The 16445-nt window shown below is 42.0% G+C and overlaps 1 protein-coding gene across 8 annotated transcripts in view; it reads left to right on the top strand.

Moving 5' to 3' along the window:
* Positions 1-16445, top strand: part of TSNARE1 (t-SNARE domain containing 1) — a 565000-nt gene that overhangs the window by 340989 nt on the left and 207566 nt on the right. For all 8 annotated transcript variants that reach the window (XM_067558348.1, XM_067558341.1, XM_067558345.1 and 5 more), the window contains one exon: positions 14290-14372. In XM_067558348.1, coding sequence (XP_067414449.1) covers positions 14290-14372 — 83 coding nt within the window. The remainder of the gene's footprint in view (positions 1-14289; positions 14373-16445) is intronic.

The following is a 16445-nucleotide window of genomic DNA, read 5'->3' as shown; positions in this document are numbered from 1 at the left end:
AGATATGTTTCTCTCCCTCTTGTTTTACAGCATGTGTGAGATAAAATGAACTATCCCAGTGCCTTAAACAATTGCCACAGTTTCCCAAGAGTCTGAGTGCCTATGTTAGATTCTTATATCTATGTTTAATGACCTAAATATAAAATAAGCCTGATTTGCAAAGATGCTGCGTACCTGCAGCTCTCATCGAAGTCAGTGGAAGTTGCATCAGACCCTGAGAGAGAGAGAGAAATCGTAAAAGGAGAAATACTTCCACTCAAACTATTGATTGCACTGTTTCTTTGCCTAGCACACACTCTTTGGCAAGTGTCCGTTAAGCTGCAGACATGTGCAAGTGCCATGACACAGAGGAACACCCTGTTCATTCACCAGACACGGAGCAAAATCAAGCTGACATCTGCAGTGATTCATTTTTGATCTTGTGCTTCTTTGGCAGCTCTTTTTGTGCACGTATAACTTCTGAATCCGCTTGGGCTTCAGGAGGCGTATCAGATGGAAATGCCTTGAGGGACATGACAACATACATCAGTTAGTTTCATGACCCTTGTCACCAACTTGCTTAGGGATAGATTTATTTTTTAAGTCATTACCCATGCCGTGGAAGTGGCCCCGATATTAACTTGCCTGGGAGAAAACGAAAAGCTGTAGAAAGTAGGACCTTTTGTCTTTAAGCCACTATCATGCTTTCACTGCTTTTATATAGGAGGCGTTCTTTTTGCAGAAGCACTGTTAACCTTTTTCTTTCTTTCTGAGTAGCTGTTCAGTCAGCCAGTCAAGATATCTCCCCAATCAACGGCTGCAAGTTCCCACTGTTTATCTTTTGACATTTATGTTACAGACAAGTGAGAGAGATTAGGAATCAGAAGGTAAAGGAAGTTGAAACACCCACAGAGAAAATTCAGCATTGATGATGATAAGGGGGAGTTCTCATCAAATCCAGAGTTTTAGTTTCTGCCTGTTACACACATGAGATGAAAGTTCTGCAACGGTGTGTCCTCATTTAAATAAAAAAAAATACTTAGCGGGGGGAGTGTAAGGCCGACCAGCAAAATGCACTGTTGTGTCCATAATACAAGATCAGATCTCACATTCTCTCGTGCCCGCCCTGGGATTGCTGGAAGCAATAGAAAGACAGTTTGTGCTCCCCCCTGCGAGGAGGCTCATGTTGTTTCAAGGAACCTGCTGTAGCCGACCTAGCTACCAAGTTGGCTAGCTCCCGCGGCAACATGTCCACAGCCCTTCTTAAAGGGAGGGACTTTTGTTGCCATGGAAGGGATGCGGAGAATGAATGAAGGAGGAAAGATGTTCAATCCCAGAGGATGCGTCACTGCCATTTTGTATCTTCTGCAAATATATTTCCATCCCTACGAATAGTGATCTGTGTTCCCAGCAGCAGTATTTCATCTGTTTTAGTGGTTAAATGAAGATGTAACTGAGAATCATAATAGTGATGGGCCTGATTCGTTAAAAATAGTGATTAGTGACACAGATTATCATTGCATCAGGCACGAGAATCTTTTCTGCCTGCTCTTACGCCAGTCTAGGGCAGTAGCGGCCCCAAATTGTGTCAAATACATACAGATGTTGGATCTGCTAGTCTGCCTCCCTGTCTCATTGCAGGATATGATCCATAAATCTATGCTGGATCCACATTAAATGTCCTATCTTACTCCAGCATTTTTCCCACTGTTAGTAATGAGTGAATGTTCACCAGTGAAAGGTTGCTGTTTTGTATAATCGACACACGGTCTCGTGAAGGAAATGAAGTTAACTCCTGTAGTCATGCAGAAAGCAATGTCACTGGCACTGGACTTTTCCCACATGTTCGCTGAGATATCATCTTAGATGTGTAACTCCAATAGAAGAGCTGACAGACTTGCACAGTCAGGGATCAACCAGTGGGGTGGGAGTCTACATTTTCAAACAGAATTCAGACATGGGTGTGGGGAACACTATTTTATTAAACTATATAAGGTATGTGCGCAAATCCTCATTTGGAATTTACACGCTACCTTATTAAATAGTATATAAATACCCAGCATTTGGTGCCTTTCTAGGAACCAACCTCAACATGTTGACATGCAAGAGAGGGTCTATACCAGAGTCGGCGATTGCTGCTCAGTTGGCTGCTTCTACTTCTGACCTTGCTGCTCAAGGGACCGTGACAATGTTTACACACTCTACTGCTGGAAGTCCACGCCAAGGACAACACTCACGGACCAAGACAAGGAAACCCAATTTTAGTCCACAGGAGACTGAAGTGCTGGTGCAAAAGGTCACCAAACACTACCAGCTACTCTTTGGGGCTTTGCGGGGGACCCCCGCCAAGAAACACAGAGTGTGGAATAAGATCCTACAATCTGTCAATGTTCTGGGGTACTGCAGGCGGGACATGGGGGATCTGAAACACAAATGGCGAGATCTCCGGGGGGTAGTGAGGAAAAAACTAGGAGAACATCAGAGAGCTGCAGCTGGAGGAGGACCACCACAGTCTCTTGTCCTCACTCCAGTGGAGCGAATGGTAGCAGAAACATTCTCCACTCAGACCATCCAAGGAGAAGGTCAAGGAGTTGACACCCTGAGAAGTAAGTTTACACTGGTGCAATTGTGAGAGCAACGTTTACTCCTACATAAGTACACACACACACATTCAGCCACTTTACAGTACTCATCAGCTAAAAACTTATCCATCACCCTCTGTCAAAGAGTATTGTGTACACAGTATGGACTGGTTTCTTCTCTCACATACGCTGGTGTAAATCAGGGGTAACTTTGTGGAGTCAATGTAAAATTGGTATTAGTGCAAGGAGCCCTACATCTAGCTGATGTGAAGGAGACATCTGTGACTTAGCTGGCAATATCATTCTCATTAGCACACGATTTGGGCCAATACACATCTGTCCATCTCTATGGTCTGCTATCTGTGTTGCAAAAGGGAATCAGGGTGATTGAAATAATGTACATGTTGCATTTTTTTAACCCACAGCAGAAAAAATACTGCTGTTCTCATGCCCATCTCTCATACATCTATATACAGTGACTTTAGTATCCTGACATATTCCTTATCTAAGCCATCCTACATCAAACACCACAAATAAGTTCACTGCTTTCAGCTTCTTCACATTTCTCACTGCTGAGAGCCAAATTATTCTGAAAGCATTTTACTAGGATTGTAACGATTGCCCATTCTCCCCCACCTCCCTGTCGGGCTGTTTTGCCACCAACACTCATTCCTCAAGTAGAACATATTACATACCCCTAACCTATTTCCTGAAAATAGCAAGAGATCCAAAGATTGGTACAGCCACACGATCACTCCAAGACTGCACAGGAAACACAGGAGCTCACTCAGTGCTTTATTTGCCAACTCCAGCTACCTCTGTTGTCTTACCTAAAGGTGTACCGATCACAACTTCCACAGCAAGACCTGCGGACAAAAAAGGAAATCTGTATGACACGAAGATGAGAACTTTCTTTGTCCCTATTTTTCTTCTATTTCTTATTATCACACTTGCCACCCATCCACCTTCTCCTGTTGCTGAATCTGAGATGCCTGGTTTTTAGATTTTGGTTGATACTGACATTGCACTTCACCGCATTCTGAAGTTGGGACATCTCAAACTAAGAATAATAATGCTGAGGACAAGGAAATTCAGTAATGCAGCCCAATGTGGAGTCTTAGAGAATTCAAACACGTGGTGTCTGCCAGCCTAGGGTATGCAGACCTGCTCAGGAAACAGGAGAAATGTGGTAGTTGGTTCGTCTTCTTGGTACATACAGGGAGAGGGGAAATTGTCCAGTTAGTTCAATAAATGTAGTCTTTGAGCTGTACTGATATTGGTTTGAATGCAGCATTGTCATATCCTCTTAGTCTTAATAAAAGACTGTGAAAGGGAAATGTGTTTGTATTTATGTAAACGGGGAATCACAGAGATTATTTGTTTTGGGGTTTAGGTGACACCCTGCACCTGCCACCACAGTAGCCTCTTCTGTCACCTGGAACAAACCCTGTTTCTCCAGCATCATTTCCTATATCTGAGTACTTCCATCTTGACTTAAAGGCTGGCATCTTTTCAAAAGTGTGACTCTTCCTTTGCAGAGTCATAGAATTTTACATGCTCAAAAGAGTTTGCACACCATCCGGGGATCCACCACAAGAGACACTCTGGCATCCTCTGCAAGCCTCTTCAGGTTCATTTGGAAGACTCTTCATGTATGTTCCATGACCGATGGCTTAGTGGCACAGGAGTTCGTTTGTTATGAAGAGTCCTCTGGAGACTACAAGGAGTCTGATGTCAAATACAATAAAACAAGAGAAGCTGGGAAATCATACAGCTAGATCGCTGACTAAACCATCCTGTAGCTCAGTTGAGACATCTGAAAATTGAATGCATCCTGGGAATGGTCCCTGAATACCTGGACTTAACATTTCTGATAACCTTTCTACAACAGAATGTGGTCTACATATTCATATCTGTTCAGTTGGTAACACTTCCTAAATATCAGAGGAGACAATTATATTGATGGATATATTTATGTACTCGTTGGTTCTTTGTGCACTGTAGAATCCTCACTTGGCTTTCATGTCTAGCTATTCCTGGGGTGAGACATGGAGTTATGTGCTAGCGCAGGGCATCACTTCTGCAGAAGTGGTACATAGTGGCATCCAAGTATTTCTGAAGTTGTTGAGAGGGGTTGCAAGTGATTTAGAGGACAGGATTAAAATTCAACATGATCTGGACAAACTGGAGAAATGGTCTGAAGTAAATAGGATGAAATTCAACAAGGACAAATGCAGAGTAATCCACTCAGGAAAGAACAATCAGTTTCACATGTGCAAAATGGGAAATGACTCCCTAAGAAACAGTACTGCAGAAAGAGATCTGGGAGTCATAGTGGATCACACGCTAAATATGAATCAACAGTGTAACACTGTTGCAAAAAAAGCAAACATCATTCTAGGATGTTAGCAGGAGCGTTTAAAGCAAGATACAAGAAGTAATTCTTCTGCTCTGTGCTGATCAGGCCTCAATTGGAGTATTCTGTCCATTTCTGGGCACCACATTTCAGGAAAGATTTGGACAAATTGGAGAAATTCCATAGCAGAGGAACAAAAATGATTAAAGGGCTAGAAAACATGACCTATGAGGGAAGATTAAAAAAACTGGGTTTGTTTAATCTGGAGAAGAGAAGATTGAGAGGGGACATGATAACAATTCTCAAGTATATGAAAGGTTGTTGCAAGGAGGAGGGAGAAAAAATGTTCTCCTTAAACTCTGAGGATAGGACAAGAAGCTAATTGTTTAATTTGCAGCAAGGGAGGTTTAGGTTGGATGTTAGGAAAAAACTTCCTAACTGTTAGGGTAGTTAAGCTCGTGGATAAATTGCCTGGGAAGGCTGTGGAATGTCCATCTTTGCAGATATTTAAGAGTAGGTTGGACAGACACCTGACAGGGATGGTGTAGATAAAATTAGTCCTGCCATAAGTGCAGGGGACTGGACTAGAAGACTTCTCGATGTTCCTTCCAGTCCTATGATTCTACTTCAGATGAAGCACAAATTTTTCATTTTATTTTGAAGGCATAACCCAAAATCTGTTGTATCAAAAGTGTATACTTTGGAGCCAGTTTACTATGTCGTCTTCTAAACATGATTGTGACTAACAGCTGTATTGTAATCCGTAAAATAGTGATATTGTAGTAAAATATCTCTCAGGAGGCAGGCATAGATTAGATTGGTCTTCTCTGTTCTTCTCATTTCATCCATAGTGGTAGGAGGTGCAAGGAACATATGAGTCTTTGTGTTTTGTGTCTCTGTGTTTAAAAGCCGATATGTCTGACATGGGTGGTGAGTTAAGCGGCGAGGAGAGGAGAGATGTGGCAGGGGGTTAGGGGAGTGGGAAGGAGAGGAGGAACCGGTGAGCAGTATTGATGAGGACCTCCGGAGTCCAGATTCAGAGATTAGAGCCAGGGGTGGTGATGGCCTGACATGCTAGAGAGAAGCAGAGCAGCCACTCAGCTAGGCAGGCAGTAACAGGCGGAGTCCGGAGGAGAACGCTGCCTGCCTGCCTGTGCTGAGTTTTTATATGCGCCACGCAGGTTCCCAGGTGGCTGAGGAATTGGTATGTACTACTCCCTTCCCGAGTTCATCAGTGGTCTTTCTGGGGAGTCCAAGGGTCCTGGGAAGCTGAGTAGCAGATACTGCCTCCTCAGCCACCTGGGAACCTGCATGGTGCATAAAAACTTCCACCCTCCCAGCAGGGAGGGCAAGAGGCAGGACCACCATGGCCCTGGGCGCCTGGAGGCGCAGCAGCGGTGACTGCGACAGGAAAGGCTACTTGCCTTTGATACCTGCCGCCTATGGTCTCTGAGTCTCTGACTCTTTCCTCGTTGTTTGCAGAACTTTTTTGTAATGCTAGTAGTGGAGGAAGACTTTGTTTGTTAGTAAAGAAAAATGTAACGGGTGATTGCAGACGTACAAGTTTACTAATGCCTAAAGATGCATCTGTCGTTCTGTATTTGATCTTAATGTGATTGGGCTGGTGTAATTGCAGCTAGTAAGCCAATTAATTTTGGATGAGAAACTAGGTGCATGGACAGGGGTCTCTTCTTTTTATGATATTTTTTGCCACTAGTAGAATTATCTGCTGCTGTGAATGTGCACCCCAGTTCAGCTGAAGTAGTTATGATGAAGCTGGCACTGCTCTGAACTCCCAGAAATCCTGTGATTGAGCTGGAAAAGTCATAAATGTACAGCCTGCTGAGTTGTTGGTTTATTTCTGCTGGTAGGTGTCACACTCTGTCTTACAAGGATAGAGTGTGGAATACCATGTCACAAATAGGTTAAGTAAATCAAACCAACCATGAAAGGGAAAGACAGATCATAAATATCATGGATTTTACTTTGGAGGCACAATTCAGCCTTTCCACAATAACAAGCAAACATATACAGCTTTTTTTTTTTTAATGAATCGGCCCCATTTTCTTGATATTTTCCTCTGACTGGGAAGGATTGACACTTTTAGATTAGTCCAATGAGTTATAGAAGTAGATAGATTATACAATATGAGTCTGAGATTTTATTTGTATTTAATTTTGGCATGATTATAGGCTTAAATGGACTTGCAAAATATTGAGAGATTGATAATGCATGTAAGATGAATTTTACATACATGATAAGCTGTTGGCACTGTGATATAATTCTGCAATTTGCACAGGTGTTATAGCTGTTTAAATGTTTCCAAACCACATTTTAAGGCCATGTGTCATTTACAAAGCAAATCGCTGATTTCTCCGGGACTAAAGTTAGGTAATATAATGTTAATGTGAGTACCATACTTTACTCCTACTGGTATAAAATAGAGCACAGGGACACTTGATGAAGGAAGATCCAGCAAGTAGCAGGTTGTGGCATTTCATGGTGGTTCTAACATCTGCTCCACTGTGATATTCAAGGAGTCAACAGAGAGATGTTAAAAAAGAGTGCTGGCTGGGTTCATTCATTTGGAACAACCCCTTGGCAAGGGTCTTTTACGTTGCCCTTTGTGGAAATCAGAGCTGCCATTTCCCATCAGAAACCCTTGGGTAAGCTAGAGATATGGATGATTTCTGCCCTCCATTGAGGATTAATACCCCCATGTCTTGATGGCTTAGGGAGCTACAAATTGCATCTTGTTAAATCAGCCCAATCCATTTATGTTAGTTTATAAATTGGGAGAGTGCATATGGGTATGTTTGCATTGCCATGGCTGTGTGAGCACTGCTGGATTGATGCCGCGGGATCAATTAAGTGGGCAGTTGAGACCCGCTCAATCAATCCCGGAAGTGCTCTTTGGTCAACGCTGTAAATCCACCCCTGTGAGAAGCATAAGGCTATGTCGACCGAAAGGCGTCTCCCATTGGCACAGCGCAATGGAGATGCCACGGCAAGTCAAAGTTAGTAAGTCAATGGGAGATACACAAGCTACACTACATAGCTTGCGTATCTCCCGTCGACTGCTGCTGGCAGTGTAGACTAGGCCTATTTTACAAGCTCTGTAGAACTTATTTTTCAGATTGATATTCACATGTTTCGATATGACCAAACCCTGTCGTTTTAAACTTTACTCTGGAAGAAATTCCGTATCCAAAAATGAGAGCTAACTCCCCAAGATTGCAAGTGGCAAAACTGAATGTGTCCTATGAAGTGCTCTTGAGTTAAGGATGCTCAGCACTTCTCCGTCACAGGTCCTAAATAATGACATAAGAATTACATCGACCCCAGGGGCACTCCATTTGTTACCGACTGCCAGCTAGACATCGAGCCATTGATCACTACCTGTTGAGCCCAGTGATCTAGCCAGCTTTCTATCCAACTTATAGTCCGTTCGTCCAACCCATACTTCTTTAACTTGCTGATAAGAATACTTGGGAGACTGTATCCAAAGCTTTGCTAAAGTCAAGGTATATCATGTCTACTGCTTTCCCAACATCCACTGAGTCAGTCATCTCAGTCATCACAGAAGGTGATCAGGAACAGTCAACACGGATTCACCAAGGGAAAGTCATGCCTGACCAACTTGATTGCTTTCTATGATGAGATGACTGGCTCCGTGGATGTAGGGAAGGCGGTAGATGTGTTATACCTTGACTTTAGCAAAGTTTTTGACACTGTCTCTCACAGTATTCTTGTCAGCAAGTTAAAGAAGTATGGATTGGATGAATGGACTATAAAATGGTTGGAGAACTGGCTAGAGCATAGGGCTCAATGAGTGGTGATCAATGGCTCCATGTCTAGCTGGCAACCGGTCACAAGCGGAGTGCCCCAGGGGTCAGTCCTGGGGCCGGTTTGTTCAACATCTTCATCAATGATCTGGAAGATGCGGTAGATTACACCCTCAGCAAGTTTGCGGATGATACTAAGCTGGGGGAGTGGTAGATACCCTGGAAGGTAGGGATAGGATACAGAAGGACCTAAACAAACTGGAGGATTGGGCCAAAAGAAATCTAATGAGGTTCAACAAAGAAAAGTGCAGAGTCCTGCACTTAGGAAGGAAGAATCCCATGCACAGCTATAGACTGGGGACTGATGAGATAGGCAGCAGTTCTGCAGAAAAGGACCTGGGGGTAACGGTGGATAAAAAGCTGGATATGAGTCAGCAGTATGCCCTGGTTGTCAAGAAAGCTAATAGCATATTGGGCTGCATTAGGAGGAGCATTGCCAGCAGGTTGCAGGAAGTGATTATTCCCCTCTATTCGGCACTGGTGAGGCTGCATTTAGAGTATTGTGTCCAGTTTTGGGCCCCCACTACAAAAAGGATGTAGACAAGTTGGAGAGAGTCCAGCGGAGGGCAACAAAAATGATTAGGGGGCTGGAGCACAGGACTTATGAGGAGAGGCTAAGGAAACTGGGCTTGTTTAGTTTGCAAAAGAGAAGAATGAGGGGGGATTTGATAGCAGCCTTTAACTACCTGAAAGGAGATTCCAGGGAGGATGGGGATAGGCTGTTCTCGGTGGTGGCAGATGACAGAACAAGGAGCAATGATCTCAAGTTGCAGTTGGGGAGGTCTAGGTTGGACATTAGGAAAACGTTTTTCACTAGGAGGGTAGTGAAGCACTGGAATGGGTTACCTAGGGGGGTGGTGGAATCTCCATCTTTAGAGGTTTTTAAGCTGAGGCTTGACAAAGCCCTGGCTGGGATGATATAGCTGAGGTTAGTCCTGCTTTGAGCAGGGGGTTGGACTAGATGACCTCCTGAGGTCCCTTCCAACTCTAATATTCTATGATTCTATGATTCTATGAGTTGCCCTTGGTGAGCCCATGCTGACTGTCCTTGATCACCTTCCTCTCTTCCAAATAGAGGTCATCATTTTGTTTAAAGAAAAGTCATGAAAAATTATTTGAAAAACAGAATGGACCCATTTCAAATCCTGCAAAATAGAAGCAATTTTTAATTTTGTTTTCAGAATCCTTTTCCTATTCTTCAACCAGTTCCAACATAAATATCTGTCCAGTGAAACTAGTTAATAATGGCCACTGTGAGGACCTGATTTTATCCTATTATAATGGGTGACTTTTCAACACAGTGTGAGAAAAAGAAAAAGTCCACCACTCCCAGTACTTTGACTTACATGCCGTTAAGTATGGAATTCACTTTCTCTTACGTAATTTCACAGAGAAGATTTGGCTCGCAATTGACATGAGTTAATCATAGACAGCAAGTGACCTTAAGTACAGGTGTAACAGGGTAGGGTCCCATTCCGGTCTCTTTTCAAGTTACAGACAGTTGGAGACCTTCTTCCAGTAAGCACCTCGTGTGGTTTATTTCACAGCGTTCTTCCCACCACCTTCACCCCGTTTACTGTTTCATACTGTCCTTAACTCCCTTAGCCAAGGAGGGGTGAGACACAAAGGAAATTCCTCCTGAAGATCCTTCTGTGCTCTGATTGTGAAAGTTTCCCTCTCTCTCTTCCTTCCTCTCCCTGTCTTTTCTACCTTCTGCCTAACGGGCTAATTGGCCTTTACCTCTCCACGGCCCATCCCAATCCATCAATTAGGCCCAACTCTCCTTAATCAGGTCTACTCTCGAACAACTAATTGGAGTTGCAGTGGTCAGAGTGCTGGATTAGCTGCATTTCCTAGCTTTCTGTCACAACAGATTATCACTGTAAATAAATAAAATGCAAATAAAATAAAATGCTTAGCACTTCTGTAATGTTGTTCTCTTCAAAACATTTCACAATCATTAATTAATGCCCCTGGGAGGTAGGAGTAAGGCCCATTTGAAAATCACAGCCCAAGTGACATGGTTGAAGCCACACAATGAGTTGTAGCTGTGATCATCCTATTATGTGCATGCAGGATGTCCCATTAAAATCAGTGGAAGTGGTGGACAGATAATTGACTGGATGGTCTGGCCCCACCAATTCTTGCCTACCATATTTGTGGTTTGACCTAGACTATATCTCTCTCTTTCTCTCTCTCTCTCCCCCTCCCTTCTGTGGAAATCACTAGTTTGCACAAGGCTTGTCTTCACTGCTAAAACGGGTGCATTTTTTACCTCAGGGTAACTAACACACATGAGGCACCTGGCATTGGCCACTATCGGAAGACAGGACACTGGGCTAGATGGACCATTGGTCTGACCCAGTATTGCTATTCTTACGAGCTATCCTGAGGTAAAGCAACAGTGAAGACTAAGCACTTAGTTTTACCGCCTGATAAATCATGAGTTTAACATCTCTAAACCCACCTCCAGTAGCTAACCTTGGCGAGTTTACATTGTGGCAAAACTAAAGTGCCTAGTCTTTTCCTCTGGATGATTCATGCATGTTAGTTACCCCAAGGTAAAAAAAATTGCATCTCTTTTAGCAATGAAGACAAGCCACATTACCTATGTATACCTCATTTTTCATGCCGTGCTAGCTCTGTTTTTTTTTTTTTTTTTTTTATTGCCCCTTAGGATTGCAAAACTACTGTAGCAAATGTTAATTAGGACTTTTCATCTCAAATCTTTTTTACTCATGTTAAAGCTGGAGTTCATAAGACGAATCTGCTAGCTGGGAAGGCTGGTTGTACACTTTTTTATTTTTCCTATGTAACTTCACACCGTTGCACACGTAACATCTAGATCATCATGCAGTAGATTCCTTGTACTCCGGGAGTTTGCATTGTGGAACAAATTAACATATAGTGTTTGCAAAGCATGATGCTGGTTGTTCTGAAAAAAAATCAGTGAATCTAAATAATTGTGTGTGGCACTTCTGTGTTTAAAAAGTTATTTCACCAGGAAAAAAGGACCTGTTAAATTGCAGCAGTTCATAAAAGAAGAGGTTTAATGTTCTATGATCCTAGGTAACATTAGGGAAGAAAACAACAAACTCTTCTACTTTGATTAAACTGTAGTCAAATTACTGAACTTTTTCTGAATTTCTGTATAAGGCTGTCCCATTATTGTGTAGTTTAATGAAAAGAGCAACTGTCCTCTTTAAATCTCTCTCTCATAAACTGGCAACCTTGCCTTGCTTTATCCTCCCAAAATAGCATGTCTCCTGTTACATGCTGTGACTTGTTTCTGATTGTCACTTGTTTCCTAATTTACCTTGTGTCATGTCCCCTCTCTCCACCCCAAGTACATGTGTCTAACTCCCAGGGCTTGTCAGTACAGAGAGCTTATACCATACTAGAGCACGACCTTGAGGAATTACGATAACAGAACATTAGACAATTAGGATCGGATTCTCAGCTGGTGTGAACCGTTGTATCTCTATTGACTTCCTTGGAGCTGCACTTATTATATCAGCTGAGGATCTGTGTAGACAAACACTGTCCAGTTTAACATTGTCTCAGCTGGTCATGATTCACTTTAGGGCTAACCACAACTAGCTGACAAGACATTCCACCTGATATTCCCTGTCTGTGCTATGTCACATTTAACATCACGTTATCTACCTTAACTCCTCAGAGTTGTACTCTAGCACAATGGAATTTCCAAGTGTAGACAAGTCCATCCTGACAACCATGGAAGGGGCACACACATGGCAATTGCTATTTACCAAGCACTGATCAAGTTCTCCCAGATGTACAGAAATCAAGAGAGAGACAGTCCAGCTCATACAACTTCCCTGCCCTAAAAAGCATGCTCGGACACCACTCTGCTCTGCCCACCCCAACTCCTCGCTTCCAAATGGAAAGGACATGCTTTTCCCCACTGTCTGCCCGATGCTCCAGCGTTAGAGACTTTTGAAATACCTAGGCACTGTGAACTGACTTAACAATGTCCAACAGAAGAGAGATCAGAGGTAGCACTGGATGTTAGTGGTTTTGAAGGTGTGTGTGTGAGAGAGAGTGATTTAATGCTGTTATTTTCTTCTAGTACTGAAAACAAAAGGGGGAGAAAATAATCTGTCCTTATCCCACTCTATACTAGAATTAGCATAAAATTGTAAATGAACCTTTTGGAGCTATTACAGATAGACAGACAGATCTCATCAGTCTCCATAAACGCAAATTTCATATACTTCTGGGGCCAAATCCTGAGCTCCTCATGTACTTTTCATTCCATTCCCACTGATCGTGTGAAAAGAACCATTTGGTCAGAAACCAGAGACTTCAGTGGATCTCTGCGTAGGCTCAGTCCTCTTTTGCAGGGTCAGGTCCTTGGTAAAAACTGCTTGAGATGCTCAGGATTTGGCCACTAAATTATGGCATATCAATCCTTAGTAGCCCTGGCCATAGAGTTTCTGCACTGCTGACACACATACATGTATTAAAGAATAAAAAGAGTGGGACCTCCCCCCAAGTTGTGACGAATGCTTTTGGGAGGTTCCACCTGTTAAACTCGTTTCGTTTTTTCATTACCAAAAGTGCCCAAGTGTATTAGAACTCTTACAAAATTGTTTCATTTACAAAACAGAATAAAACGAATCTTCTGAAAACTATACGAGTGCATAAAACCTCAATTTTCCCTCCACAGAAATGTCCTTTTCTCCCTTCTGTTTTGAAAATGAAAGAATTAATTAATTAAACCAATTTTATGTACCAAGAATCCATTCAGTTTCTTAATGATGTCACTGGAAGTCATTCCCCCAGATAATTAATTTATACCCAGTGGTTTGCTTTCTCCGCTTAAATGCACATGTGCAGCCTTTAGTCGCTATCTGTGTGTACCTGAAGGAACAATTTGGCCAGGACTCTGATATTTATATTTGAAACGCAATCTAGCTCTTAGTCTTAATCAGCTTTCACAATATAGATGTTGGTTTCTAAACACAAGATTGGTGTCCATTTAAAACCTTGCTTTCCTTGACTGGCATGTATTGATTTCCCCCCAAGTGACTGCACTCTGTAGTTGTGAATACTTCTTTTCCAAATATTTTTTCTTCACTCAAAGGTAAAAATTGAAGATCTTTATAGCAGGACAAACCAAGAAGTATATACCATGATGTACCCCCTGGACCCCAGTTTAGAATGTAACTCTCATCCAATAAAATTATCAGTCTTGTAGAAGCCCCGATCCATTGTTCGTTGGAGCCCTCAGGAGGATCCGACCCAGAACCTCTCTATCTTGTATGCGCTGATAATGTAATGACATTCACCGGTTTCTCTGCCTCTGACTGTGATGATTTAGGCTTCTTCATTTCACCAAATCTTGGGTGGCCCTTATGACCGCCCTCTCACTCTCCAAACTTGCAAACAAAAGGATGTGGAGAACTTTCCTATTTGTTCATGCCCAATCACTGCATTGCTGTTGGTGTGAATTATTCCTTTAGCTTTGTACCATGTAATTACCTTCTATTATCTTAATTTACAGATAGTATTGAAGCCAACATTGAGACTGCATCTTCTAATGTAGAATCAGCCAATGAGCAGTTGGCTAAAGCCAGTCAGCACCAAGTAAGTTGGTCTAAAAAACCCTATAGATACATTCAGTAACGTTATTTAAAATAAAACAGTTGAAAGCTGTTTTATTTCCATGAGCACATGGCACAAGCTCTGCAGTGTTCTTGCACTACCTGGAAGTATATTAAAGAGGAGTCTAAGTGAGAGCTAAACTCTTTCATGTGATTAAATGACTCGTGTTGGCAACTTGGATTGGCGTAGTCATTTAGAGATCTGCCTATTGAAGACACATTTCCCAGTAGGAAACTGAGCAATTAGCTACTGTTGTTCTTGGAAGGATGGCATGAAAAGTGCATCATATAAGCATATACATTTTTCTGACTGGAATGTTTCCCTATAATCAAATGAGAAACAGTGTTGCCAGCAGACATGATGCAGTTTGTAAATAATGGCTAAGGAAATGGTGTTCAGCACTTTTTAAGGCAATTTTCATCAGAGCAAGAGTAGATTACACACAAAATAAGTTAGTCTTGTTTGAAAACAGCTTGACCAAAAAGAACAGCTTGATTTTTTGAGCTCAATACTTTCTAGGCATGAAGAACTAGGGGAAAAATTACCAAACAAAAACATTATAGGTTCTTTATTGCTTATGTTGGATTAGACAGACCAAAAGTTGTTAAGGTAAACTTTGTTTTTTCTGAAACAAAAATGTATTAAAGCAAAAGATTAGTTGCATGTATCCAAACATGTAGGCATTTTTATAAAAAATGATAGCCTAAATACATGTGAGTGAACAGGAACGTTTTCTTTGTTAATTAATATAGGGCATAATTCTGAAGATTTTACTCAGGCGAAACTCATAATGGAGTTTTAGGAGTTTTGCCTGAGTAGGGACTGCAGGATTCTGTTCATGTGAAATGGAGTACTGTGCTTTTTAAAGTCTATCCCTGACTGTCTGATCACAGGTACTGTAGGTGATTAGGCACGTGATAATACTATCTGTTCAGGCAGAAGGCATTTCTGTGGAACATTGGTGTGACCTAAATGTATAGAGGGGGAACATTTAATATATGTGTGGGGCAGAAACATACATTGATTTACACATCTTGTAGGGGATGATGTATTATAGGCAATGTTGTGGTTAGAATAAATTGGCTATGTTTATGAAAATTACCCCACATGCCTGAACAAACCCAGATTACTGAACTCTGTTTAATAGAAACTCCCTGTCAACAAACTTTAGTTACAACCCCTGGGATTACACTCTGGCCTTCTTTGCAGAGTCTGCACTCCAGATAACCTCAAGCTCCTAACATAGTGAACAGAGTATCCTGTATGGATAATGCTCTGCAAATCTAAACCACTGTTTTAAGTACTTAGATGCTATGGTGTTGGCTATTTATAAATACTTGAGACAGACTGATGAGATGGATGACTTTGTAGACTACTTAGCTTAAAAGGGGCTGCCTGGGTTGAAATGTCACACCCTTTAAAGCTATTAGCATTCTTTGCACTGCTCTACACCATTGGGAGAGCCAAAGGGCAGACTTTTCAAACCTCTCTGTGTAGCTCCCTTGTTTTATTAAACCGTCAGTTTGCCATTGTATTTTGCTACTGCCTACAACCTCTGGCATGTTGGGGTTCTCCTATAAATGTAGGCTGGCTTACATGCATTTGTTCTGTATCTCTTCTTTATATTTGTTATGATTGTGTTGAAACATTTGAGCTTGAGTCTGACTATAGGCCTTACTAAAGGGATTTCAGTTGGGAATAAAGTGAAAGTGATGGGTTATTTAGCATAGTGTCTGGGCCCAGAATAGCACAGTCACTTCAACAGTGCAATATGGTCCACTGGCAACAACCCATACAGTAACATAACAAAGCCTCTGTAAACAGCTCCTTCGTAAAGTCTTACAAAATAAGGCATTTAGGTTTCAACCAGTGATAACAATGTTTAAACTTTAAACAAATATAAGTACACTCCTGCTGAGCGACTTTGCCTGGTACTTTACTTTTACAACTGGCTTCCTCAGCCTCTGACATCTGTGCTGACAGCATCATTTTGCTTCTCTGCTGCAACTCTCTCTCTCTCTCTATCTATATGGAGAAAACAAGCTGAAAATTTCT

The sequence above is a fragment of the Emydura macquarii genome, unplaced genomic scaffold (assembly GCF_026122565.2).
Source record: "Emydura macquarii macquarii isolate MOO-44397 ecotype Brisbane River unplaced genomic scaffold, CSIRO-AGI_Emac_v2 contig_1947, whole genome shotgun sequence".
NCBI classification, from domain to species: domain Eukaryota; kingdom Metazoa; phylum Chordata; order Testudines; family Chelidae; genus Emydura; species Emydura macquarii.
The sequence above is the reverse complement of the archived record's forward strand: the minus strand, read 5'-3'. Positions and strand labels throughout refer to the sequence as shown.